This window comes from Sitophilus oryzae, unplaced genomic scaffold, assembly GCF_002938485.1.
Source record: "Sitophilus oryzae breed Bouriz unplaced genomic scaffold, Soryzae_2.0 scaffold_815_pilon_pilon, whole genome shotgun sequence".
NCBI classification, from domain to species: domain Eukaryota; kingdom Metazoa; phylum Arthropoda; class Insecta; order Coleoptera; family Curculionidae; genus Sitophilus; species Sitophilus oryzae.
Genome location: NW_022147434.1, coordinates 1,703,383 through 1,728,552, shown reverse-complemented (window position 1 = coordinate 1,728,552; position 25,170 = coordinate 1,703,383). Strand labels below are relative to the sequence as shown.

The window sequence follows — 25,170 nt, the reverse complement described above, 5'->3', positions numbered from 1 at the left end:
TTAAAATAATTGTGTACCCTTTGGTACCCCTGTTTTTTCCTATCACCATCCTATCCCTAATCAAGCGCACTACATAGGAGATAGGCTGGATAACTTTAGCAGTTGTAGCTTGTGACCATAAAATAATGAACTAATGAAGAAGAAAGAAGTTGAAAAAGTTTAATTGAAGAATAGAAGAAATAGTCCATTCTGAAGACCAAACACGGAGGGTATGGATTCGTTCCAGATGCCTGAAAGGGCGCTCTCAGTGATGAAATAGAAGAAATGGAGATAGGAAATCTATCCACGGGCCGTATAGTCCAGGCAGCTAAAGGCCGTTAAACTGAAGGAAAAAAAAAACTAACGAAGAAGAAAAATTAAAATGTAACCTATATAATTTTGATATTTGAGATTAAATTGATATTCGAGATTAAAAATATTTGTAATTTGTAAAAATTTAGTAGGAATAGTAGTTAATAATATACATATTTATTTAAATAAAACTTAGTAAGTATAGAGGAACTTTTATCTACATGTGGTTTTTTTTTAAATAATAATGTCCAATAAAGAAAACAAACCAGGTGATGGTATACGTTCCTTGAAATCTACAAACTTATTCCGAGCAGTAAATTTTGAACTTTACGTAAAACCTGTAAGTAAACTAAATAATGTATTCATTCTATATATAATAATAATATTTAATATATATTTTCCAATAAATTAAACGAACTGTAAAAATGTACTGTTATAAACTCCAAATAGATTTCTATAATTTAAGAACTTAAATTTTAGAATATCGTTGTTATGGGTTTAGGATTAACAGCACTTGCCGGATGTTTTGGATATATTGCTTATATGAGATACAAATATGAAAGTTTAGGATACTATGGTGCAATTAAAGATGATGGATCTGAAGAATTTTTAAAAAAGAAATCTAGATGGGATTAATTGTTCTACTGTATTGTAAATATGTAAATTATTTAGTTAATAAATAGTAAAATTAAATTAGGTTCAAAATATATAAAATAATCTTTTAATAGATGTCCAAAAAAATGACAGAAAATACAATCTACTTGTTAACTAAGATGACAGAACTATTGTCATGTATTTTCAGATTGCACAGATGTTTGTTGGGCACAAATGGAAAGGTACCGTATGATCGAATAAAAACGGCGTCAGCGATGAAATGAAGATCGCTGTCATTTTATATGTTAAATTAATTGGGAAATGTCATCGATCGTCATTTCCAAGCCAACTGGACGACGTTTTTTTTTCGATCATACGGTATATAAAAATGTAACTTAGTGATGTATCATTGCATTCAATTCAAACAACAAATTATCACACACAAACAATTTCTGGGATGAATACTTACAATTTCAAACTATTTTATAATTTCAAAATTAATAGGTATAACGACTAATTTTAAACTTTAATTAAGAAAATACATATTTGTTCTGTTTAAAACATTTTAATTATCAAAAAGTATCACAAAAATAAAATAAATATATATAAAAGATAAATTTTACATCACATTGGTTAAAAAAAATATTGGTAGTTCAAATACATCGACCTGCGACATTGAACCTAATTTTCAATGATAATAAAGGTATAATAAATATTCAATTTTTGAATATTTATTATTTATTATACCTTTAAATAAAATGATAGCAATCTTCATTTCATAGCCATCGCCATAGAATGTATCGTATGATCGAATAAAAACGGCGTCAGCGATGGCTATGAAATGATTATCGTTGTCATTTTATATGGAAAACGTCATCGATCGTCACTTTTAGGCCAACTAGACGCCGTTTTTTCGATCATACGGTATTTTGAGTGCGTTCCACTAAGTACTCCTAATGCTCAAAATATGCCTTCGGTCGTTCCACATGACGATCGCGAACGTTGTGGTCGCGGCGTAAACGTCACTAATGACGTCATTATTTTCGCTCACGCCGAGCTCACAACGACCCATCTGAATATTAGGATCGAAGTGGACGTTGAGGAATTTTGGCGCAATTTTTTAAACTTAGACAAAAGATTATCGACTTAGGATAAAAAATTTTCATAGATTCTCATAGCCAATAATACGTGGCCTAAGTGTTCGTTTTTTACATCGCGATATTGTAAAATTGCATTCCACTAGTCGTCTGAACTAGATGAAGAAGTTTCAGACACATTCCGATGCACCAAATATCCAACTGTCGCCAAAGACATTTTGATTTCTTTTTTTAGACAGATTTTTTGAATTCTCTTCTGTGATTTTGACTATTATTTACTATTTATTTACATACATTGACAGGATTGACGCTTAAAACTTAAAACGCCCCATAACCCATTCCACTTGAGTTTATGATTGTAACGCTCGCAAGCAAGTGGAACGGGAAAAATCGCGATCTTGAGCGTGAACGTTATGTGTGCTTAGTGGAACGTACTCTTTGTATAGTGGACAGTTTCAAAAATATGTTTACTGAAAAATAAGGTTGATTAATTTTTGACACACACTATGGCAATATTTTTGGACACACCGTATAATAGTTATACCAGACAAATTAAATAAATTAATACATAAGACACATATGTATGAAGCTAAGTATATAAAGTATGTCCAACAAGACAGGGAAATTTTCGGAAGACATTCAAAAAAAATGACAGAAAATACTATTTATTTTTGAATTAGTATGACAGACAATTGTCAAGTATTCACTTGTTGAGACAGACTTTACATACAATGTGTTTCCGGTTTCAATAAGTTCAATACTCACAAATTAAACGTCAACTGTTTATGTCTAAAAAAAATTACATATGACCTCGATGATACGAATCGTACGTTATATATTTATCTGTCAAGATCCGAGTTCCTTCGGCAACATGTATTTGCCGGTTATCGTTAACATTATTGAGTAGGCGATTGTCAATCGTGACCAACCGATTATCATTTATAAGCGGTCTACCGGTATTATCTTGGACAAGCAACCGATTCGGCTCCACCACATTTACAACAAGTCTCGGATCGTTCACCAAAATTCTAGAGTTATCGTTTAGAATTGTTCGGTTATCGGTTAGGAAATGTGTGGCTTCGGTTAGTAACCTTGAGCTGTCGTGTACGTTATCACTTTGAAGCGTTCTCATTGGCTGTGCTTGTTGTAGCATCCGTGAATCTGGAACTTCAAATATAAACAAATGTAGTTTTAAAGTTGATTATGAAAACTTGAATAAATTCAATTTAATTATGAAATGAACATTGTAAATTGTTTATTAGCAACCTAATGGTAAATTTGTATGACTTAATTTTGGAACTTACAAAACTATAAACTGGAACTGTAAAATATATCAGTGGCGTGCAGTCCAAACCAAAGCAGGGTAGGCAAAAATTGGCAAAATATTAAAATAAAAATAGCAAGTAATTAATTAAGCAATCAATATAATTATTTTTTTTACTCTAAACTGGGGGAAAATTCTCAGATTTGGCATCACTCTGCAGTACAGTGACGAAATTAAATCACGCGTTATTTCCTCGTCCTCTTTTTACTCCCTTATCTCTTCCTTACGCATTGACCTCTAGTCATTGATGTGTAGGGTGGGTGGAGGATTCGCAAAGGCACAGCCTTTAATATCCCATTATTATTTAGAGGCAATGTAAAGTAAATTAATCCGCCTTCGAGTAAATCAAATAAAGCGCCTTTTTGAAATATACAGGGGTCCCAGAAATAAGTGCAAGTATTTTAAGGTGTGGTAGATCTCGATAAAAGAAACACATTTTCTCTTTAGCGTTTTTCAAATAAGTCCAAAATAACGGAGTTATTTTACTTTGAAAATTTAAAAAATGATTTTTTGCAAAAAATTTGGGAACCACTGGATCTTTTCTGGATTCCCTTTCTTATAAATTTAATCTACTACCTATGTTGCCATATTAACAAGAAATTATTTTTTTTAAATAAAAGCTAAAAAAAATAAAAACTTTCAAAAAATTCCGAATTTTCAAAAAAAAAATTTGCGAAAAAACCTAAAAACCTCATGTTTCTGGGGTTGAACTATATTACCAGTTAAAATACTTGCACTTATTTCTGGGACACCCTGTATATTGGAATTCCGCGATAACGCAGCAGTCGAAAATGATTTAAATATGTCTTAGGTAATTTATAGAATAAACAGAGAACAAAACCTTATTGCAAATATTTCTTATACTCTGTAATGATATTAAAAAAATATGATTTTGTCTGGGGTAGGCAATGCCTACAATATACCGGGTGGTGCATTGACGTTGGAAACATAGGAAATCCTATGTAAATTTTGAACTATCCAGATATTGGCTCCCCTGGTTGATTTTACAGCGAAGTCGTAAATAGGTTTATTAAAGGTCTGCGTATACTGGAATACATATGTCAGATATACATATTATGTCTAATTTAAGAAACACTGCATTTATTTTTAAGCTAAAACTGAACAGGTAACAATGCAAAACCTGTCAACATACCTTAAGTTGTCAACCTATGATTGAATGCAATTTGTTGTGCTGTCTGCGTTACTAAGTTATAGTAATAGTACCTACGGTTAAGTGTGCCCAATATGCATTTTTGTAAATTAAAACTTGTTCAAATTAAAACCTTGTTCAAAGCTTTACGGTTTAGGAAATATAATTTGACATTGACCAAATTATATGTTGACAACTTAAGGTATATTGGTATTTACCTGGTTTTTTGCATTGTTATCTGTTCAGTTTTAATTTAAAAATAGTTGCAGTTTTTCTTCAATTAGTTAGAAACGGCTTGCACAAAATCGTTCAAATTTGGCACGTGTTTTCAGCATGCCCAGACCTTTACGACTTAGCTGTAGAATCAAGGCTGCGTTCAGATATTCAGGGTAGAAGCACTCCGGACGTAACATTTACGTCCATAAGCGTTCTAAAATAAAAGATGTTTCTTCTAGGGAAGTACGTCCTAGTCGTTCATAAAATCAGATAACGTGTACTGGGGCGTTAAAATCTTATCCACCTTTTAAGTAGGGTAATTTTTACTCGACATGCGCATTACAATTTGTTTGTTGTGTCAATTACTTTTCTGTGGTTATATTATTTTATTTTGATTAAATATTTACATTTATTACTTTATTAATCACCGTTCTTCGTCTATGATCATCGTTTAATACGTATTATAAGGTATTACCTAAGTATCTGCCCAAAAGTATAAATTGTTTATGTTTACCGGTTTTATCGAACGTCAAAGTTGGCCAATGTCAATTGTCAAACGATCAAATTTCAATCGTTTTAAAATAGTGGAAATTCACAACCCAAGGTTGTGACGTCACGTCTACATAGACGTTCGTCTACAATACCTGAACGCGCCCAATAGGGGAGCTAATATTTGTACAGTTCAAAATTTGCATGGGATTTCCTATATTTCCAACGCCGATGTATACCACCCGGTATACACACCCCTGTAAGGATAGTTAATCAAAGTCTACTATATTACTTCCGGTTTAACTGACAAATGACAGTAAATAAATACACTTTTAGTTTTTGTTTATAAAGTCAATGTCAAAATGTATCTTAAAACTTCTTAAAATTTAGAATAAGAACTCGTCCTACAAATTTATTTAATAGCAGGTCATTTATTTTGGTAACTTAACAAAAAAAACACCTTTTTATTACCTTTTACCCTTTAAAAAAGGTTTAAAAAGGTACTGGAAAACCGGTTCATAAAATCCAAAACCGGTTTCAAATGACTCTAGTACTAATACTTATTATCTAATACGCATTATCTAACTCTAAATAGCATATCTACTATGTTAGGTTTGACTTTGTATAAAATATTGTTTAGCAATTTTTATTTTCATTGTATTTTTATTGATAATGGCAACTCCGCTCGATTGTAAAATGGTCCTTCCTTAATCTTTTATTCAAAACTTTTACTGGCAAAAAAACCACTGACAAGCTGTATTCATTTGAATTTAAACCAAAAAATAACTATTATCTACAACCGTTTAGTTATAACGTTTTTACATCACTATTTTTTTATTATGAGATTCATAACACAACTAGTGGTGTTATGAATCTATAACACAACTAGTTTTTATAATAATGAAAAACAACTACGAACATCTAAATATATTAACTTTTCCGGCAATAATGATTCCGTGGCACGTACTGCGGCAACTTCTACATCTGAAGGGAGACTTTCGGAATCGCTCATCGTAATTTTTAAAATGATTTTTCTGGGCAAAAAGTGCCCGAGTTTACTTGACAGGGCAAACTGACTTTTCAGAAAAAAATGTGACAAATGTCATAGTTAAAGGTGGGCTAAATATATAAAAATCGATAAACGAAAATTAAAACAGCATTTTCTTATTTTTCGGTTGTAGAAAAAAACATTGTACATGACACGTGCGTTTAAAAAAACCACTGACAAGCTGGATTCAGTTGAATTTAAACCAAAAAAATAACTACTATATTTTGTAGATTTTCTTCCAATGGCGATAAAATTCAGAATTACTTTCAAGAAATGAACCCGCCACAAAGATATACACATTATTTTCAAAAGATAGAATTGCCTTAACTTACTTGGTTGAATTAATCTGTTGGCGTTATCAATGACGATATGTTGCTGCGTCTGCTGTTGGTTGGAGTTGTACTTAATTTCATTATCGTATTTGGTTTCCTTTTCTTGGTCAAATTTGTCTGCATTCTGATGAACTTTCATATGAGTATGTAAAGTGCTAGACTGCGAAAATGCCTTTCCGCACGTGACACACACATACGGTCTCTCTCCAGAATGAACTCGCATATGACGAAGGAGAATAGTGTTTACTGTAAAGCCCCTGTTGCATACTGTGCACACGTATGGTCTTTCACCAGTGTGGTTGCGCATGTGATATTTAAGTTTCATTACTGTTGTAAATCTGAAAAAAAAACTTTCAAGTAATACAAAACGAGTAATAAAAAATCTGTCATTAGTTATACTGCAATATTACAAAGTATAGGCTTGGTGTATTCTCCGCCGGTGCTGCCACCATCGGAGAATACCGTAAATCGCCGACTAAACAAATATATGGGTTTAAATAACGAGCACACGAAAAAATTGTTATACATAATTATTCTAAAAGTGTTAGGCAATATAATTTGTGTGAATTAGAGATTTACCTGGCTAAATAGAGAAGAGTGGAGATTAGGTGACGAAAACGTCGTAGAACGTTCTGAACCGACTTATATATATAGGTCGAAATATACCAAGCCTATACATTACCTTTTTAAACAAACATTACACTCTATAGGTTTGTCTGTTCCATGAAGCCTTTTATGGCTTGTTAGGTCCCCAGATTGACGGAAAGCTTTTCCACAAAAATCGCACACGAATGGGCGTTCGTTAGTATGCGTGCGCATATGTATCTTCAGACTGGCTTTGGATACATAACCATTTTTACAAATTTCACATTCAAACGGTCTTTCCCCTAAAAAATAGAAAAGTAGTACTTAAGAATCTGAATAAATTTAGTGGTGTGTCTGGTTATGGGACTGTGAGCAGAAATGGACAAACACCCGGTGTATTGAAATTTTGGTAAATCCGAAGTTTTGCATCCGGTATATACCCAATGGGTAAATACTATACCGGGTGAGACAGAGAGAGTAACTGTCAACGCTACATATTGCTATTTGCAAGTTAATGGTGGGTTCATACAGCCAAATAAAATAAAATAAGAATAAAATAAAATAAGAAATAAGGAATTCTTATTTGTGTGCGTTCATACAGGCAAATAAAATAAAATAAGAAATATATATTTGCTCATGCGCAGTAGGATGAGGCTGGATAAAAGTTAACTTTTACGATTGTTTATAGTAATTTTACTATTTATAGTATATTTATTTATTCGTTGCCGGTACGTTGCCTACTATATTATACATTTTACTTATGCGAAATTAAAAAATAAATTAAATCCAAACTGAAAATATTTGTAGGTTAGAATTAAGCGTGCGCAAAGCCGTTTTCACATAAAATAAAACAAGAAGTTAAAAGATAAAGACTTTTTATTTTATTTGTTATTTTATTTGGCTGTATGAACGCATGTACGGTATCCCATATAACCAACTTTCTTATTTTATTTTATTTTATTCTTATTTTATTTTATTTGGCTGTATGAACCCACCATAAAACAGCAAATGAGTAGTTACAAGTATACAATAGAGATACTGGGAATCCCTAAACTCAGAATTTCGGCAGATTAAGTTAGCTAAACGAAGGCTATTTAGACTAAACATTAAGAATCACTTCAAGAAATTCTACAAAATATTTAAAGCGAACATTCTCGTATATGTCAATAGATGCGCGTTTGTGCTCGTACGTGCTCTTCTAAAGAAACATCCCCGTACATTGATACTGAACGTTCGCAAATGTTCGCGAACGTTTCCTCGTTACGAATGGGAACTTCGTTCACTCTATTACCACTAGTTCTTTTATAAACACTCAGTGTATACATTTAATTTTTATTGTTTTAATTACCAATTGAGAAAAATATTACAGAAGCGGTAATAGCATTCTTAATTTTAACATTTAAAGCTATTTTAAAATCACTATAATATATTTTTAAAATAGCGCTTTCTTTTTCACGTAAGTTTAGATTTTTTTAATACATTACAAGCTCTTCACAATTTTTATAAAAGAAAAAATCAAACAATTTTTAAAAACATTACAAATATTATTTTATAACTTATTATTGATTTGTTACAATGTTAAAGTTGAATCTGATTAAATAAGGTATATTACCTGTGTGTGTTCTGGAATGCAATTCAAGATTAAACCTTTGTGGAAAAGTTTTTCCACATATATTACATAGATACGGTCTATCGCCACTATGTTGTTTAATATGCACTGATAATGCCTCAGCACTTGGATATTCAGTTCGGCAATAATCACATATATGTTTCAATAATCCAGGATCTCCCTTTTTTTTCATGTGTATTTTCATATGTTTTAACAAACTATTTTCCGCGTAACATCCTTTATTACAAATTTCACATACATATGGTCTTTCACCAGTGTGCCTTGAAAGTTAACAAAAAAATACCTTTAAAAGATATCAATAAAAGTTGGCGGGCACGTCATCAAGTATTAGGGTATTTATTACAGTTTTTGTTTTCTTTCGAGATCTCGAACCTTATTACGACTAAAATTATTACTTTAGACTAAAAGGGGCCCTACACGCAACAATTTAATCTGATACCAAATAACAGATCAGATCTTAAGACTAAATTGATAGTTAAGTGATGTTTTCACACTACAGGGTCAGATTTTAGAAAAGATAATTTCGTCAGTCTATAGTCTAGTACAGTGATTCCCAAAGTGGTCCAGGTGGACCCCCAGGGGTCCACGGGAGACTTGCTGGGGGTCTACGTAGGCGTGAACAAAAAATGGGGGTCCATAAGATGTTAATGGGGGTCCACGAAAATTTATCTGCTTTTGATAGTAAAGAGCAAAAATGTAAGCATAGTTTTTATACTGTGGTAATAATGCTGATATAAAAAAATTGTATATGTATTGTAAAATAAAACACTAAATCACCACAAGTAAAAGTGTTTTGGTGTATTGTGGTGATTTAGTGTTTTATTTTACAATACATATACATTTTTTTTTATATCTGCATTATTATAAATAAAACACTAAATCAACACAATACACCAAAACACTTTTACTTTTACACTGGACGCGCGTTTCGCTAACCATGTTACCATCATCAGCAGATGATTATAAACTCTCAGTTTATAATCATCTGCTTATTATAAACTGAGAGTTTATAATCATCTGCTGATGATGGTAACATGGTTAGCGAAACGCGCGTCCAGTGTAAAAGTAAAAGTGTTTTGGTGTATTGTGGTGATTTAGTGTTTTATTTTGCAGTGTAACACCAAAGGTTCCAATCCTCAACTGTAATATGTATTGTGTTTAAAACTGAAGTGAAAAATCGGCAATACAAATCTTATTTGACACGTGTCAAACGCCAAAGTACAAAAAGTAGCCCTGGCAACACTACGACGCGCATTCGTTAAATATATACTTTGATGACATGAACGCCAACTTTTTTGATTTTCCTTATACAGGGTGTCCCAATATTCCGCAGACATAGATCTACGACGAATTTTTGGAATCAAAAAAAGTTAATTAGACACAATTTACCTCATTACAAAAGTGCTTCGTTAGTCCGTTAGAGGGCATCAAACTAAAAATAACTATAATCGGGAGATTAATATATTTAACCAAAATTGTGATATTTCACATATAATTCTAACTATTTGACAAATAATATCTTCTCTCCACCGAAATCAGCAACCCGTTGCCCCGGAAACCAACTGTTTTCACAGCCTACGACTCCGCATGTCGCAAATATCAGCGGACACTGGATGCGGGCACGGCGTGGCAATGACTGCCCATCACAAGGATCATAGGCGTTGGCGTCGATAACATAACATATTTTTTAAGATATTTAAAGAATCGTTATTCCGATTTGAATGAGATTTGGGATGCCTGTGTTTTGCTAAGTGTTTAAACATTTGACTTTAACAAAAATCAAGAAAAGGTACGCTAAGGTACCCCCTAAAAACTACTCTCACCCCTACGTAGATTTTAGTAGAAATATTTTCCAACTCCAACGACGACGACTCATTTTTTTCGTAAAATAGTCCTTCTAATATTTAGTATATTTTGTGCCTCTTGTAAAAAAAAGACGCTACTGCGTATACTTTTTGAGGAAAAAATATTTTTTTTTCGAAGTTGACTTGCAAAAAATGTTTCTTGTCACATCAAGCTATGTAGGCGCATAAAATCTAGTATGCTCTAATAATCTAGTTGGTAAAAATATGAAATTTTATGTTAGTATCACAAAATATATTTAATAATAAACTTCATAAATTTTAAATTCATTAATGATCAGATATATTTTTGATTGATGCTCTCTAAAGGATAAACGAAGCCCTTTTGTATAGAGCTAAATTGTGCGCAATTAACTTATTTTGATTCAAAAAATACGTAGCTATTCCATTTCCACGGCATATTAGAACTCTGTATATCTTGTAGGTTATTTGTTTTATTTTTGTATCTAGTAAAAAAACTATGCATCGTTTTTTTACTAGATACAAAAATTTAGTAAATACTAGGACCATTAAAAAAAATAGTCGTCGGTGGAGTTGGCAACTAAGTATTCTACTAAAATTTATGTGGGGGTGAGGGTAGTTCTTACCCTTCCCGTAATTTTTCATATATTTTGTGAAATTCAAATGATAAAGCGATTAGCAAAACATACGCACCCCAAATCCTATTGAAATCGGAATATTTGTTCTTAAAATTTCTTAAAAAATCTGTTTATTTTTAAAGTTTGATGCCCTCTAACGGACAAACGAAGCATTTTTGTATAGAGGTAAGTTGTAGTGATGGGAATACCGGTTCCACATTAGTCGCGTTACAATAGCGACCGTTCCAGAAAAATACCGCTATTTTGTAACCGAGGTTCCGACTTCCAAAGTGGTCCGCGTCGCGGTCCTCGCTTATGCAGTATTTCTGGCATTAGTACCTACCTACCCCCAACCAGTGTTGCCAGCTTTTTTTATCGTTGTTAGATACTGGCTGTTGTCAAAGCCCTAGGACTGTATGATGAGTTATAACTCAAGAAAGATACACACGATAGATCTGCAAAGTCGCAGTGATTAACCCCTTCCCACTCATTCTACATTCTACCAGCTCAAAATACATTTTGCTGAGATTTACTGACTTTTCCACCACCTTTTTTCACAAACTGCAAATTTTAAAAATAAAACACTCGTAATGATATAAATTGTATTTTTAAATTTATTATTGAGAATGATAGAAGTTCTGGCAACACTGCTCCCTACTCTGCCGTTAACTCTGTACCCGTGTAAATTCATAAACAATTTCATAGACAAATTTGTGAACAATACATATGGCTAGAAGAATTTATGACAGTGGCGATACGTTAGGTTTCAATATTGCAAATTAAACTATTAAATAAAATAAATCAATATGATCTATTCCTATTACCCCAAACTGACCTCTAGTTTTTATTATTTAAGCACGAATAGATTGACTTAAAATATGTACATGCATCTATCGGTATTCAATACTTTTTATTCGCCATCTATTCTTCAGAGTGAAAATTTTTTATTTTTTCCAATAATAATATTTAGATTTGTATTCTTTTGATCTTTATATTCTTCCGATCCACGTTATAACCGCTGCAATTTAAAGTAAAAAAAATACTTTCGTAAGATAATTACATTTTTCTATCTTGTTCTTAAAATATATTTGCTTTAAAAAGCTTAAACAATAAAAAATAACATAATTAGAATCCTTATTCCAGATACCTACATATGCTAAAATGTTTATCTAGATGTATGTTATTATCTGCATATATTTCTTACTCATAGAAAATTTATAAGTAAAATGTTAATGTTCATGTCAGGTAATTAAAATAAAATCATTGTTACGTTACGTTATTCTCGTATATGTTAGTAAAATGTAATTCTCTTTCTTGGTAGATTATATTACTCGAATTAGGATTTTTATTTTTAATCAATTGAGAGTGGCTTTACAAGTTTCCTTTTTTTTCAATCATATTTTCTTCTTTATTTATTCTTATTTTTGTAAAAAGGTTTATTTACCTAACTTTTATTTATTATCAATCATATACTACAAAATACACTACTAAATGACACTACTACAATGAACTACACTATTACTGAGAGCGGTGTTTACTTTATAGAAAATCGCTATTTCGAAAGTAACGTAGCGACGGGAGCACCAACCCCAATAGTAACCGACCAAATCGCGACAGACAAAACCGGAACCCTAGAAGAGCTCCAGCTCCAGCGACGAAGTACGTTGCCGCCGATGTCGAGCGTCGATAGCCAGTTACCAGTTACTTCTGTTCGCGACAGGCGGAACTACGGCGCGACAGCTGTTGCGAACACGCGCGACGCTGCGTACAGTACGTCTGCTAGATCTGTGTCTATGAAAGGAATGCGGACAAAAAACATTTAAATAAACAGCAATATATTTTATACGTCGACTTGACGAGTACGTCACCGCAAATCGCTCCGCCCACTCATTTTATTGGCTACTTGCAAATTTGTCGAATTTTTATTGATGGGACGCGTCGTCTAATTTTTTACAAAAAAACATCCGGAGAATATCGTTTCCCCTCTCACGGATACCCCGTAGCTACAGAACGGACAGACGTACTGTACATACCAGTGCCAGTTACTACCGTTGGCGACCGACCCGTTATTGTATCAGGGCGACCGACGAAATCGCGACGGCTGGAGCTAAACACGTCGCTATGCGGTTACTACGGTTCGAGCTAACTTCAAGACCGATTATAAATAATTTATTTGCAAATTATAAATATTATATTATTTTATCGTCATTATGATCGTCGTTCTTCAGTAACAGGTTCCTGATTCATTGTGGAGCGCGACACGACGTTACAAAAAAAATACCGCTCCAAAATCGCGTTACTCAAATACCGACACATCACTAGTAAGTTGTGTCCAATGAACTTATTTTGATTCCAAAAATATGTAGTAGTTCTATGTCCACGGAATATTGGGACACCTATCTGATTTTCATAAAATACCTACCTTAACATATGGTTATTCAATAGAGTAGGATGCGTGTATCTCTTTTTACAGTACTCACATTCGTGCGGTTTTTCTGAATCGGGAATGTGTGATCTCATATGATTATTTAAATAGTTCTCTTCGGTAAAACTTTTTGAGCATTGCTTGCATTTATAAGGTCTGTCTTCTACATGAGTACGCAGATGCTTTCGGAATGCTTTTAAAGATAAATGTGTCTTTTTACAAACATTACAAACATGAGGTTTCTTTGAACCTAAACAAAAAAAAAATAGCGAAATATACCTTATATTAATATATATAATAAAAAATACCTTTTAGTTCTGTTGTGCATTTCTTTTTTTTATCGTTACCGTTTTGAGTTCTTGAAATTTGTAACAATTGTTTATGTGCAATTACCTTTTCTTCAGTTTCATTCTCAATCACAGGATGAGAAACAATAGTAATTTCTTCTTTAAAATCTTCACTGTCACTTGAAGTACTGCTATCGTTATATGAGTCTCTGCTATCATTAAACGAGTCAATTAAAAAAGAATTATTGAAGTTAGATTGTTCAGGATCTTCCTTTTTTTCTGTTAATTTTATTGGGGGTTTTCCAAGATATTGTCTCAGATTACAATCGGACTGTTCACACAACTGTTTGAATGAAAAACCTCTGCTTAACTGCAAAATGCACTGAAGACATATCAATTGTGGAAGACCATCCTCCTTATCCACCTGCAATTTTTTAAATGAATCTACTAGTGATGTAACAAATGTCAATTTTCAAACATTCGCGAAAGCGAAAAAAGAGATCTGTAGTTAAAAAATAGAATATGAAAGATTATATCGAGTGCGTCTCAAAAGTGGCTCACCCCTATAACATTTTTATTTTTTCAGGTAAAAAAAAAGAGATTTGGTATGTTAGTACAGTATGTCTGTCCGTTCTGTAGCTACGGGGTATCCGTGAGAGGGAAAACGATATCCTCTAAATTTTTTTCGTAAAAAATTAGACGACGCGTCCCATCAATAAAAATTCAACTAATTTGCAAGTAGCCAATAAAATGAGTGGGCGGAGCGATTTGCGGTGACGTATTCGTCAAGTCGACGTATAAAATAAATTGCTGTTTATTTAAATGTTTTTTGTCCGCATTCCTTTCATAGACACAGATCCAGCAGACGTACTGTATATGAGATAATTTAGGATTGATAAACGTATTCAATTGTTTTCGGTCACTTGCTGTTTCACCGGAAATAGCTACAACTTTTGATTTTTAAATGCCACTCTGTATTTTTTTACTTTATTCGATAGACAATGACACTCTGAATAGAATGACATATGACATGTCAACTTTTGTCAATTTCGCATATGGTGTATTTGAAATTGTAACATGCGGTTCATAATAGCGATGGGAACTATCGAATGAATTAGACTATCGAATGGTTACTGAATGAATGATTTCAACCATCAAATGGTTTTATTCGAATAAAATCATTCATTCATTTGTATACTAAAGCATATGTGACAACCTCGCCGTGCGACTAAATGGTTATCGTTGCGCCACGAGCCACGACTATCGAATGCTTTTGATAAATGAAATTTAGTATTCGTTTGATTTTTGTGTGCGTCAGTGCATTATTAGTTCTTCCAAATTTTTATAACTTTCCTTGTAAATACTGTGCTATTTTATGTTTATTAAAATATTTAAAATACTAAAATAGTAGTTTTTTTAATTGACGATTGTGGGGTAAGTGAAGTGGTTGCAAATTTTTCCGAAAATTTGTGTGATTTTCCGTAGCTCGATCTTTCAATTATTTAATTTTATATGGTATATTATGGTTAGGTTAGATTGCATTTTTTAATGGGAAATTTTGAAAAGTAGCGATTTTTAAGAGAGATGAGATGAACTTACTATTAATTTTAAAATACATATTTATTTTTGGGGTGAGAAAATTAAATTGAAAGTTTTACATGCCAATTTAAAAAAAAGTTAACAATGTTTTATTTTGGTGATGCTAATTTTACATGTAGTTTTTTCCGAAGAAATATTTCATTTATTTTTTAAAGTAAATGCCAGTAAAAATAAATATTATTTTTAAATAGTAATATAAAGTAATAAAAAGTAATATAAATAATTTTGATTTCTAATTTTTTATTTATATTTTCCTTCCATTACACTGCATGCTTAGAAAATTAATAAATGTTTATATTTCATGATTTTAAAATTTGTTGTTAATATAACAAATTAGTTCTGTGTGTAATTATTATTATTTAATAAACCAACGTTGCCACACACACACGCATTTAGAGACTAGGTATATTATTTTTAAATAGGGTTTAATATAAATACTTTTGACTTCTATTTGTTGTTTATATTTTGCTACTACTTAAAAAAATGTTTATATTATTAAATGATTTTAAATTTTGTTGTTAATAGGTATAACAAATTATTACTGTTATGATTATTTATTAAACCAGTCTTTGCTTAAAAACATTAAAAATCATTTTCCTACATCCAAAATAAAAAGTATTACTGCAGTGTAACAACAGAATATTAATAAAAAAATGCAAAACATATAGACATACTATCCCTAACTAACTAATGCTAAAGGATAATATTCTTTGGTAATACCAACTAATACGAATATATGGCAACAGCGCCCTTCATAATGTATTTTCTGTGTAAATACTAACACCTCAATAAAAAAAATAATGTGTCCTTATCTTTATTTGACTCGGCAAAAAGTCAAAGATGCCGGCTTCTTTCATAGCATTGCCACCGATCGCTGTCGGGTTTCTATATAGCCTACGTCGCCGGACGACAACTAAAATCCAGTTTATATTTTATTAAAATCGATCCTGGCGAATAAATGAATTTCATAAACGAATGAATTTTATAAATGAATGGTTTTTGCTGCCGAATTAGTAGAATACAATATTTCAAGGCAGATGACGCATCTATTCGATAATTTTTATTCGAATAGTTTTCGACGAATGTTTTCTTACTAGCTATCGAATTATTCGAATGAATTGCAACTATCGAATGTTTCGATAGTATTCATTCAATAGTTCCCACTACTAGTTCATAACGACAATTTGACTCGAAATACCAAGTGTGTGGTATCAAATTATTCGTAAAAAATGTTTTTTCCAAATACTAATGAGCAACCCTCGTTCTATTTGAAAAAGAGAGATATTATTAAAAATACGATTTAGGGGGCATCTTTTAACCAACCAGGAGAAGACACTAAAAATATTAGATAATCAAATCTATTTTTCCATTGGCTCATTGGTTAAAAATTAGTGTTTTTAACACAGTTGCGGCACTGTAGATTAAAATTTAAAATAACTTTTTTTAAGCGAGAATATCAAAAGTTGACATATTATATGTTATTATATTCAGAGTGTCATTTTCTATCGGATAAAGTAAAAAAATACCGAGGGTGCCATTTAAAAATTAAAAATCGTCAATTAAAGTCGTCATTTCCGATGAAATAGGAAGTGACCGAAAACAATTGAATACGTCAATCAATCCTAATTTATGTCATATACTAGCATACGAAATCTCATTTTTTTTATCTGAAAAAATAAAAAAGTTATAGAGGTGAACCACTTTTGAGACGCACTAGGTAGATGTCATGATTAAAAATAAAAAAGAACTTTCAGTTGTAAATGAGGATAATTATCTTAAGTACAAAATGAAAATAAATAAAATAAAAAGATTGGCAAAAATTTAAGAGAAGAATGCGTCCTATGTTAAATAGGTATATATTTTTTATAATGTTTGTCTCATTATATTTAAATGTGTTGTTTTTAAATTACTACTGATCAGAGCTGCAAGCTCACAGAAAACTTAAATATTTTTTGGATTTAAATAATTTTAATGACTTAAGTCATTTGATTTTAAGTAATTTTTCGAAAGCTGACTTAAGCCCTAAGATTTAAGTCTTTTTAGAAAATATTTAAGTCATCAAAAAAATTTAAATCTTTTTATAAAAGACTTAAGTCATTAGAAAGTTTTTATATATTTTTATGATAAATTTTTAACATCAGCATTTCTTTTTCACACATCTAGTCTTCTTAGTTCCTGAAATACAAGGCGAATTTTAAAATGTTGCATTTTTCGACCCTCTTCGTATCTTGGTTTTAGTTGCGCCACTGAATTTTACTTGGAAATCTCTATGGAGCTCGATTTTCACCTTTTCGATAAGTTATAATGGAGATATGATGGAGTCCAAAAAAGCAATTTCAATTTCGCCCTGTATTTCAGGAACTAACAGTGCTAGGACAAATATGTGTGTACCATTTTTAGTTTCATAAAAAAGTAGCATAGTAATGCATCGCATCTTTGTACTTCTGCTCATAAACGAGAAACGCTGTAAAACACGCAAAAATGGGCCATCCTGTAGTAAGTACCACAAAATTTAATTTAATATAAGTTGTGTTTATTTTTTTATGTTTATTTTTTTATTCTTGATTATATTAGATATTCTGAAAATAAATCGTTTTGTTTTAAGTGGTTTTATTCTCATCTGTACCTACAATAAATTAATAATATGAAATTTTGTAAGAAAATCGCTAATTATTGGAACAGAAGAAAATTAATACATACTAACATTAAAAAAAGGTACTTAAATTGAATTCTGGTTGTCTTGACTTGAGGGTAATTCTATTGATTTAAATCATTTTACTGACTTAACTTGCAGATTATCATGATTTAAGTCAAAAATATAGACTTAAGTCAATAATAATCACTTAAGTTTTTATGACTTAAGTGATTTAAGTATGCAAAATTGACTTGACTTGAAATAAAATGGTTTAAGTCAAAGACTTAGGACTTAAATCAATTGAACTTTATGTTGAATTTGACTTAATTCGATTTTAGAAACGACTCAAGTTTTTTCCTTGTTTTTTTTTAACTGACTTGTTGCTCTGCCATTGACTTTCAGGTGTATATTAATAATTGTTAATTTATAAATTAATTATTATTACTATTTGTGACTTGTGTAAACATTGTATTAATACCAATAAAGAATTATTATTATTTAATAGTGTATTATTCAACGAGCATGTAATGGTGGCTTTTAATCACGCGGATGAAGTTTCCAAGTGAATAACAGCCATTATATGCGAGTAGAATACTATACTTTATCCAGGACTATCAAAAAAAGTTAGATAATATTAATATAAGTTTTCATTTTTAAAAAACAACTTTTGAAACCCCCCATAGATGAATCCAAAAAATAACATTGAAAACTTCAAATTTTTAAATCGATTTTTAGAGTAGAAAATGAGGGAATTTTAACATTGTTTCTTCGTAATGGTGTTTATTTAAAAGGAAAAAAATATTTTCAAAATCTTATGACAAGAAAAACAACTTTTCGACCCCATAGATGAATGCAAAAAGTGACATTAAAAACTTCAAACAGCTCTTGTTTGGAGTTTGGACATTAGCGTAACTACAGGGGTGCCCGGGGGTGCCAGGCCCCCCTCTGGTACTGCTGGGCACCCCCCAGAGAAATCCTGAATTATGACTCTTGGCTACGTATTAATTTTTATTTGCTTGTGATGCAGTTAAAATTACGTTTTCTAGTTTTGTTTAGTTAATATTATTTTGTTGTGTTCAAAAAATGGTTAATTTTTATTTTTTTAAAAAATGTTGTAGGTATTTAAGTAACCTACGGAACGCGGTTTGGTAGACCATAGACTTATTGTATATGAAATTTATTGATAAAGAAATTCATGTAAACGTTTTATTCAAAAAATGTGTTTTTTAAGTTATTTTTCATTTTTAAAAAAACAAAAGCCTTAGGCCCCCCTGGCCTCAACCCCCTTCATAAACACAAAACATATCGTCAGTAAAACGTGTTAACTCCATTTTTTACGTTAATTAAATAATACGTTTAATACATAATTTTTACGTTAAATTTTTAAAGAAATATTGATTTTTATTTTTCCCCAACAAATTAACGCACTAACGCCTCTATACTGTATGATCGAAAAAAACGGCGTCCAGTTGGCTAGGAAATGACGATCGATGACATTTGCCAGTTAAATTTAAAATTTTTTAAAATATAAAATGACAGCGATCTTCATTTCATAGCCATCCCTGACGCCATTTTTTTCGATCATACGGTATTAGCTACATGTGTAAATTTTTTTCGTACCGTTTTTTTGCTCTCCTGTAAAATTAGAAATAATGGAGTTAGCTGTTGACCACATTTCACCGACGATATATATATAAAGACTGATAAACGTTTAAAAGAAGTATAACTGGTGCGTCTCAAAAGTGGCTCACCCCTATAACTTTTTTATTTTATCAGATAAAAAAACGAGATTTGGTAAGTTAGTATATGACATAAATTAGGATTGATTAACGTATTCAATTCTTTTCGGCCACTTCCTGTTTCACCGGAAATGACTACAACTTTATATGATAGAAAATGACATTCTGAATAGAATGCCATATCATATGTCAACTTTTGACATTTTTGCTTAAAACAAAATTGAATTTTAAATTTCAATCTAGAGTGCCATGGCTGTGTTGGTAACACTAATTTTTAATCAAGGAGCATTGGAAAAATAGATTTGAACGTCTAATGTTATTCGTATCTTATCCTGGCCAGTTAAAAGATGCCCAAATCGTAATTTTAATCATATCTCATTTTTTTAAATGGAACAAGGGTGGCTCATTAGCATATTTCAAAAAATCATTTTTTACGAGTAATTTGGTATCACAAACTCGGTATTTCGAGTCATTTTGTCATTATGAATCCCATGCTGCAATTTCAAATAAACCATATTCGAAAATGTGAAAAGTTGACATTTAATATGTCATTCTACATTCTATTCAGAGTGTCATTTTCTATTGAATAAAACAACAAAACACCGAGGGTACCATTTAAAAATCAAAAGTTGTAGTCATTTCCGGTGAAACAGGAAGTAACAGAAAACAACTGAATACGTCAAACAATCCTAATTTATGTCATATATTAATAAAGCAAATTTTGATTTTTTATCTGAAAAAATAAAAAAGTTATAGGGGGTAAGCCACTTTTGAGAAGCACCCGGTATACCTATTTTTTATTTAGTAATTGCTAATTAAAAACTGTTTTTTATAACATAAAACCAATATCAAATATTAAAGTAAACGTTGATTGAAATTAATTATTACAGTTGATATAATTGCAAGATTATACTAACTTAAAAATTATAAGAAATTCATATTTCTTTGCTAAATTTACCCAATGTTATTTTCCTACTACATTTTATATATTTTCTTGAATGTTGATATTTGCATAAATCTTGCGAATAAGGATATCATAAAAACTGATGTAACGAATATTAAGATTCGTAACATCACTAGTGTTTACATGTGTTACTTTGCATTTTTTTACGTGTGTTACTTATTATATGCTTTATAAATTGTGTGGACCAAATAGATATAACTGCATATTTGGTGTTTCGAACTAAAGAACTAGCCTTTTTGTTTTAAATGTAATAATTGAAAGAGACACAAGTATTTTTCTGAACCAAGTTTAAAAAGAGCACAAGTCTTTCATGATTTAATAATAAATGAAATTGTGCACCTGTTGATACCTATTTCTAAAATAGTAGTAAATTTAAAGTAGTTCAAATTAAAGACTGTTATAAATAGTACAAATAAAAACAATTTTTTTTATTTAGACTAAATACATTGCTTAATTTCTGCTCTTAAGCTGTATAATAATATTCATATTACCTCAACATTTGCAAATCTCATAAGCATATCAGCCATACTCATCGTTTGTCCCGTTGCTTCTTCCATCATAAAAACAGATCTCATCTCTCCGTTTTCCCCTAGACAAGTCCTACATAATTTACCTAAATCAATTTGAGCTACGGTATCTGTTTTAATTTCGTCTATTTTGATTTCCTCCATTTCTGTTTACAAAATACCACAACACAAACACAAAAACAGATGCACACCTTCAATAAAGAAAATGGCGCAAAGGGAGGATTGTTTCACTGGGCGATTGTGTGGGAATCTTCATCGTCTAGTGACTCAAGTCGAACAGTGAAATATTTTCAATCGTATTTATAGGTGTTATAAGGTCGACATTTCTGCAATATTTTATTGAACGGTTGTGATAGGAGTACAGGGTCGTATTCGGGATATTTTAATATTATCAGGGAATAATAAATTTATTTTTGTATTTATTTTATTAAAAAAGAAAAACAGTGCTTTCTAAATTTAAATGTTTACCTAATAAAAGGAAGGATTTTACTTATATGTTAACAGATTACTTATTATTTTGAAATATGGGGATAATATTTCAGTATTTCTTGGCAATATCAAATCTACTATAAATTACTTATTAAGTAATCTTAATTCAATTGTATGGATTAAAATAAAATCAGTATCTACCTATAATAGTTAATCAACATAAAGTAAACACTATTTTTAAAAATTAAATTATAGTTAAACATTATTACCTAACATCTAGACAGAATTAACTGTTTTCTGTTAATTATAATATTATAAAGCATATTGTTTACTATAAAAATAAATAGATTAAATTCACGTTTATATTCATTCTAAAAATGATAAAAAAAACATTAATTTGGGAAAACAATTTAATAAACAATATACAATTCTAAAAAACTATTTAAATAATTATCGGGTTTAGAAATCTGTCACTCTGCCCTTCCTTTCCCAATCACCATATCTCGTAGGTTCTGGCCCTTTTGGCCCTCCAATTTCTCCAGTGTGTGGATTTGTATTGTTTGGCCATGGTTCTAAAGGTTCTTTCTCTTCGTGTGGATGTTTAGCTAGTTGTTCATCTAGTTTGCCTATTGGTGTTTTTTCCCTAAGTTTTTTTCTAAATTCTTGCATTCGAGCACTGACATTTTCGCCTACCGAATAATTTGCACTAAATATATCTGCAAAACAGATAAAATAAATGTTATTACAGTTATGTTTTGCATTTATCATTTTTATTACTTCATAATGTTTATATTGATTCATTATGAAAACCATATGAAAACTATCCGCAAAAGTTACTTAAATCTTACCGGTGAATGGCAGAGATCTACAATTACTTCCTGTAGTTTTAATTGTTTTTAAAAATGAATTCATGATATATTTTTTTATTTACTGTCCCTTTCCCTTTAACATGCCTTGTGCCTTTGACCTAAGAGAGCCTTTGACGGTTCTGTAATGTTTCTTCTTTAAAAAATTCCATGGAAACAGTTGTCCACAACAACCGGCAACAAACGTTTTTATATATGTCCATTACTTATTCTTCTGTGGAAGGATAATCCCTTCCAGAAGGCCGCATATGAATGGCCGCTTGTCTTCAGCATTAACAAGTTTCCCAATTTTTTTCGGTTATAAATGTAAATAACAAATCTCTGATTAAGTGTTATTTTCTGTATGTGGGATGTCTTAAAAAGCTAGCTAAACTAGGCAAAGGTGTGGATCCGGTGGCTGACCTTGAAGCCCATATTTGCTGGATTTGATCATCGATACTACGCAAGCGCACATCGTCGATGTTGCCAAATTGCAGTTTATTTTCGAATTATTTGCAGTTGAAAAATGTTTTTTTGAGTGTTAATCAATAATAATACAAATTCTATAATTAATCTTATAATTTCAGATTTATCTTAATATCCAAAATTAAGGTAAGAAGGATAATGAAGATTGTGAAATGAAAGTAATATGAATATATAAAATTGTAATAATCACAGATGAGATATGGAAGTGGTTGAATAATAATAACATTTATTTATATATTTACACGAATTTTTTCTTATTAAAATTGTTTTATTTCTTTCAAGTTATTTAATTTCTAGTTATTTACAGACAGGCAACAATAGTTTTGATTATTTGTATTGATGTTTTGAAATACTACCATGACGAGTCTTATAGAACAATACACGTCAATGGGAGATAGAGGTAACATATTTTACCTATAATGTTACTAATATAATATACTTTGATTGTAATGTTTGTATCATAATTTCTTAAAAATATCAAGTTAGTGGATTAATAGCAATTTTAGACCTGTTTAGACATATATTTTATCGAAGAGTGTGTTGATAAGACTAAAATAAGCTTTATGTTTTATCTTTTTCTCTTTAGAAGGGAGATGGTTTGTGTCGTAGAATACATTACAGTATTTAATATCGTGTACTCTGATATTATTTTCTTAATTTACTGTAATTTCGTTTCCTATAATGCCAAATCTTGACAATATGGTGAAGGTTGGGTTTTGATTAGTTTTATACCTGTGTTTATACAAGAGAAAATTAAGACTTAGTTTGTGATTTATATTAAGATCTTTCTTATAATATTTGTTATGTCTTAATCTTAATACTATATTATGCTTGGTCTGGAAAATAAATGTTAAAATATCTTAATTTTGCATATCCTATTCCATCCTTCCATTAGGAAAAATATGGCTTATAAATCATATATGCTAAGAAAATCACATAAATTTAAGAATAGAGAAATCTTAATGTAGCGGAAAATTAATGCAATATATGTATAAGCAGAATTAAACAAGGTAACTATTGCTGAAGCTGATTCTACAATTTTAATTACGGAGGCTAAAAGGCCTTTTAAGGCCTCCGTTGTTGTGATGGAATGTTAAAAAAAAACCATTATGAACATGACATGGAGCTACAGCATTTAAAATTAAAAAAAAAAAGAAAAACTTGGACACAAGAAATTTTAATTTCCCGAATTTTTAATAAAGCACTTTTAAACGTAGCATAATAATCTAGATAGGAATCTAGAGTTTTATTTCTATATAATTTTATTGACTATAATAATACATATGTAATAAGCGTTCACGTGTTGTGCGAAATATTAAAATAATAATATAAATAATAATATACCGCGTACTATGATTGAAAAAAAATAGCGTCAGCGATGACTATGAAATGAAGATCGCTGTCATTTTATATGGGAAATGTCCTCAATCGTCATTTCCCAGCCAACAGACTTTTTTCGATCATACGGTATATATTGACAAAAAAACACTGAAAAGCACATACCTATTTGTTTTCTACTGAAAATAATTCCAAAATAACTCGCAATCTGGCAACATCAAAGATGTGCGCATGCGTAGTGTCTGTGACTATATGCAGCAAAAACTCGTTTCAAGGTCAGCCACCGGATCCACACCATTACCCTAAACTAGGATCATATATATAATCTAGGGTTGGGTAAAATAAAATTAAAATGACTATTCTTTGAAAAAAGTTTCTCTGGGCTGGAACTCTATAACTCGGTAGCGATGAAAAATAATGACCTTGACCGTACAAACTAAATGGCAAGCGACAGTATTCTTCATAGCCACTCCTGATTTAAAGTTTTGACTGCGGAATAGGTAGATAATTTTTATAATTTTTATCTGGTTCGGATTCCGTGTAAACAAAGTAGGCCTCATTGGTAGGTCACGTCCAAGGGTCACGTCTAGATTAGCTCTAGCAGCAAAAAGGAAATGTTAACCATAGATAAAGGAATAGAGAGACGATAACTTTATATATTTTTTAAGCACACGTTGGCGACAATGGAGAGCTAGTTAAT

At 31.0% G+C, this 25,170-nt stretch overlaps 3 protein-coding genes across 3 annotated transcripts; 1 reads left to right on the top strand and 2 right to left on the bottom strand.

Annotated features, from left to right (window-relative positions):
- Positions 1–350: 350 nt before the first annotated feature.
- On the top strand, positions 351–1,003 carry LOC115889518 (small integral membrane protein 8). The gene is made up of 2 exons (XM_030909539.1): positions 351–631; positions 772–1,003. The coding sequence occupies exons 1-2, from the start codon at positions 536–538 to the stop codon at positions 925–927; spliced, it is 252 nt and encodes an 83-aa protein (XP_030765399.1). The 5' UTR covers positions 351–535; the 3' UTR covers positions 928–1,003.
- Positions 1,004–1,741: 738 nt separating this feature from the next.
- Positions 1,742–21,673, bottom strand: LOC115889513 (zinc finger protein 2 homolog). Its single transcript, XM_030909534.1, has 7 exons — positions 21,337–21,673; positions 13,930–14,332; positions 13,619–13,871; positions 8,739–9,016; positions 7,224–7,428; positions 6,542–6,879; positions 1,742–3,149 (listed from the first exon to the last, which is right to left on the bottom strand). The coding sequence occupies exons 1-7, from the start codon at positions 21,514–21,516 to the stop codon at positions 2,782–2,784; spliced, it is 2,025 nt and encodes a 674-aa protein (XP_030765394.1). The 5' UTR covers positions 21,517–21,673; the 3' UTR covers positions 1,742–2,781.
- Positions 21,674–22,193: 520 nt separating this feature from the next.
- LOC115889517 (succinate dehydrogenase assembly factor 4, mitochondrial-like) lies at positions 22,194–22,810 on the bottom strand. Its single transcript, XM_030909538.1, has 2 exons — positions 22,650–22,810; positions 22,194–22,517 (listed from the first exon to the last, which is right to left on the bottom strand). The coding sequence occupies exons 1-2, from the start codon at positions 22,711–22,713 to the stop codon at positions 22,261–22,263; spliced, it is 321 nt and encodes a 106-aa protein (XP_030765398.1). The 5' UTR covers positions 22,714–22,810; the 3' UTR covers positions 22,194–22,260.
- Positions 22,811–25,170: the final 2,360 nt, after the last annotated feature.

Bases quoted from the DNA above. Each gene is read 5' to 3' on its own strand.
- LOC115889518 (XM_030909539.1), top strand. From the start codon at position 536: ATGTCCAATAAAGAAAACAAACCAGGTGATGGTATACGTTCCTTGAAA. The intron at 632-771 runs GTAAGTAAACTA...CTTAAATTTTAG, and splicing joins TTGAACTTTACGTAAAACCT to AATATCGTTGTTATGGGTTT.
- LOC115889513 (XM_030909534.1), bottom strand. From the start codon at position 21,516: ATGGAGGAAATCAAAATAGACGAAATTAAAACAGATACCGTAGCTCAA. The intron at 6,880-7,223 runs GTAATGTATAGG...TTTTTTTTTCAG, and splicing joins TGTAATGTTTGTTTAAAAAG to ATTTACAACAGTAATGAAAC. The intron at 3,150-6,541 runs GTAAGTTAAGGC...TTATATTTGAAG, and splicing joins CAACAGATTAATTCAACCAA to TTCCAGATTCACGGATGCTA.
- LOC115889517 (XM_030909538.1), bottom strand. From the start codon at position 22,713: ATGAATTCATTTTTAAAAACAATTAAAACTACAGGAAGTAATTGTAGA. The intron at 22,518-22,649 runs GTAAGATTTAAG...TCTGTTTTGCAG, and splicing joins TAGATCTCTGCCATTCACCG to ATATATTTAGTGCAAATTAT.